Raw genomic sequence first — 3,383 nt, forward strand, 5'->3', positions numbered from 1 at the left:
TCTCACCACCGCCATTGCCTGGGCCGGAGCGACAGGCAGGCAGACAAGCAGGTGGTGGTGGTGGAGAGGAGGGTCAGTTCCAGGGGGCTTGGGTCACTGGGCCCCTGCTGGAGCGTGAGCCCTCGGCAGGTGCCCACCCATGCCTAGCTTGATGCCGGCCCTGTCCACATGCACCCTGGGGCCCCCACCCCCATTCCCCAGTAGTGAGGTCTGAAGCAGGGTTCTGCTCCCGTTCAGCTGAGTACAAGCAGAACCTCCATCCAGACCTGCTTGCTCAATGCAGGGGTCAGGGAATACATGGATGGGGCCCGAGGGGCACAGGGGCACAGGGGCACTGGGCCAGCTTGTGCTGCCCGTCTCTGTCCCCATGTTTAGCCCTCACACATTTTTGGGAATGCCTGGGTTTGCAGACAACTTGGTGGTTTGTTTTTAATCTGCTCTCCTTTCCCCCCTCCCCCAGAAAATTTTAGTGATGCCAAATATGGATGACCTCATCTTACCCCTCATGCATTCTGGTTTGGAATCCCAGCTCCCCCCAGAGGGACTCTGGAAGGATTTCCCAGGAGAGGATGCAAAGGATCATTGAGGACCAGTGACTTGGCCAGCTCAAGACACTTGACAGCCATGAGAGAACCTGGGCCTGAAAACCAAATGCCACCCTTGATTTCTACTGCTGGTCTCTGCTCTACTGGCTCACGTCTTCAGCTGTTCACAGCCTGCTCTCGGACAAAGGAATTTCCCTTTGGATATTCCTCCATGCAGGAGACATTTGGCAAGGAGGAGATCTTCCCAGTAGTTGAAACTCATCTTTCTACTCAACAGGCACCAGATTCTACCAGTACAAGCAAGAACTGGTGTCATACTGCCACCTTTGCTGTGAAGAAAGCAGGAGAGACTCAGAACCCATTTGACTATTCAGAGTTCTCTCTCCAGATCCTGTCTTTGCAAATAACATCACTGTTAAGCATCGTTTAAGTGCCAGAAGCATCAAAAAAGCTCAACAGGTTCTGGCTGAGGACTGGAAGTGACACAGAGAGAAACTTGCTTTCTTCCAAGTAGAGTGAAGTACGGCTGCTTCCACCCAGTCTTGTAGTGGAGGGTGGAGACCAGTACTGAGATTTGAACCCTGAGCCTTCAAGCGGCTCAGCTCTTTCCCTTGCTACTTCCAGCCCTGAGGACAGAAAGCTGCCAGAGTTAACAGAAAGGGTATTTCCCCCTTGGCAGGTGTGCAGTGAGATATGGCATTCCCTACAGAACGTAATACAATTATTTGCTCTGCATGAGCTCTGCCTCCTACTGGGGCTCATGACGTGAAGGAGCAACTTGGAGGATTGGAATCCGAGCCTCTGAATCAGGGGTGGGACAACTCAGGCCTGAGGGCCAAATGCAGCCCCCAAGGGTTCCACAGATGGCCATGCCCTTTTCTCTGCCCTTTCTCCTAAGCATTGTTTGATGGTTTCCCGGCTTATGTTGTGTGTTTTTCCCCCCATTCTAAAAGGCTGAAATGCCTCTTCTGAGGCTTCGTTACTGGCCGGAAGAGTGTTGAGCTGGTGTTTTTGATATTTTGGGCCCCTGTCCCTTGTCCCTTTTCCTGGAATGCGGCACCTGGGCCTTTCTCTGAAACTGAATTCGGTTCTTGGGCCGGAAGAGGTTCCACACCCCTTCTTTAAATTGGTCTGCCTCTGACCAAACTGGGGACTGCACACTGAAGGGCAAGTAAAGAATATTACCCAACTTTTAAAAGTCAAGGCAAACAGCGACGTTTGGTTGTGTCGGTGGGTGGATTTTTGACAGAAAAATGGCATGGAGGGAAAGGGTTAAACCCCTCCCCCCACACCCCCTGGACCTGATCCATATCAAAACACCCCCCACACACACACAGCTGCTGTTCAAGAAGAATCATGTCCAGCCCTGACTACAGCACTGGAACATTTAGGACTTAAAATCACATCTACTTTGACCCTGGGAATGTCTGAGGCCGAGGGCTTGCCACTGTAGTTGGAGGCTGTAGCCAATTTCATGACCGTCTTCGGGGGGCTTCCACCGATGCGACAGCCTGCCCTTTGGAAGCATGTTACTGATGGCTGCGAGACTGCCGTGCTGGAGGACACAAGGCAGGTATGGATTGTGTAGGCAGGCCTGGCCCTGTTACCCGAGTGCCAAAGATCCAAACTGCCCATGATAGAAAGCAGCCCTTCTGTGCTCTGCTGAAAGAGAGGCAGGCGAAGGCTGTGTGCTCCCTTTCTCCCTTAAGTACATCCCTCCGCTGCCTGCCTTGAACCCGGCCACATTCCTGTACCCCTGTCTCTAAACCCTGGCGTGGCACAGCAGGGCCATCTCACAGGCCAAGGGAAGCTGGGCCAGCCATCTGACGCGACCACTTGCACTGCAGCCTGAAGTGGGCTGCTGTGGGACTATTTTATCTTCCTTGCAATAAAACATTTTAACAAAGCAATCGCTATGGGCAAGTTAGCGACAATGAACTGGTCACTTCTAACCAAAGGGTTTTGCAAACCTTGGATAACATGTAAGTCAGAAAGAACCAGAAATGGTGGAGAGGGGAGGGAAAATAAAGGTTTGCGTCAATCCCAGGAGTGTGTTTGCATTTGCTGTTCCTTCTGTTTCAAAAAGAGTGTTGCTTTGGTATCATCTGCCATAGAATCCTGAGGTGCAGAGCTGGGTCAACCAAGTCTCTCTTCCACCCTAGAGTATAACTTACCTTACAGAGTTAAACCACTTTGAAACTAATTTAACTGTCACAGCTTCCTCCCCCAAAATGTCTTCTTGTGTGCAGTTAGTAAGGATTCTTTATCCAAGATCTCTAACCTTGACATAGAACTAGAGTTCTCACTGGGAGCCAGGGCAGCTACATGGGCATAAAGCTAGTTTAAACTGGTTGTGCCCATATAAACATGTGTAGTGTAAATGTCAGTTCATGTCTGTTGAACCTTATGCACAAATATCCTCTTCCTTTAATAACTGGACAGCTCTGTCTATTTTGGGATGGGTACTACTCCTAGCACTTCCAATCAAAATACGTCATGCAGCTATTCTGTCTTTTCCTCCTTAACAGATTTTCTGCAGTAAGGAAAAAGATGGAAGAAATGGTAAGAAAACACAGGAGTGGAGAAGGACGTTGTCTAGATACCCCATACCCTGTAAAATTCTGTGAATGAGGCAAGGTGATGGTGCAATAAAAGGCTTGGCTGGAAGCACCCAGTGTTAGTATTTTAACATTTTCAATCAAACTAAATTTTAGGACAACCTTTTTATGACTTGGTATTTCTGCTAAATATATACTCTGCAAACTCTGACTCTGATGTGCAGCTGACTTCCTGAAGATCTCTTTATCATTCAGGAAGCAAGAAGTTACACTTCAATCT

At 49.5% G+C, this 3,383-nt stretch overlaps 1 protein-coding gene across 1 annotated transcript in view; it reads left to right on the top strand.

Moving 5' to 3' along the window:
- Positions 1–2,585, top strand: part of LOC146336787 (testis-expressed protein 2-like) — a 40,388-nt gene extending 37,803 nt beyond the window's left edge. Inside the window, exon 11 of the mRNA XM_084819006.1 lies at positions 461–2,585. Within this exon, the coding sequence (XP_084675132.1) occupies positions 461–586 (126 nt within the window). The 3' untranslated portion in view covers positions 587–2,585. The remainder of the gene's footprint in view (positions 1–460) is intronic.
- Positions 2,586–3,383: the final 798 nt, after the last annotated feature.

This window comes from Heloderma suspectum, chromosome 12 (assembly GCF_057233095.1).
Source record: "Heloderma suspectum isolate Gila_16-S chromosome 12, 16-S_ref, whole genome shotgun sequence".
NCBI lineage: Eukaryota > Metazoa > Chordata > Lepidosauria > Squamata > Helodermatidae > Heloderma > Heloderma suspectum.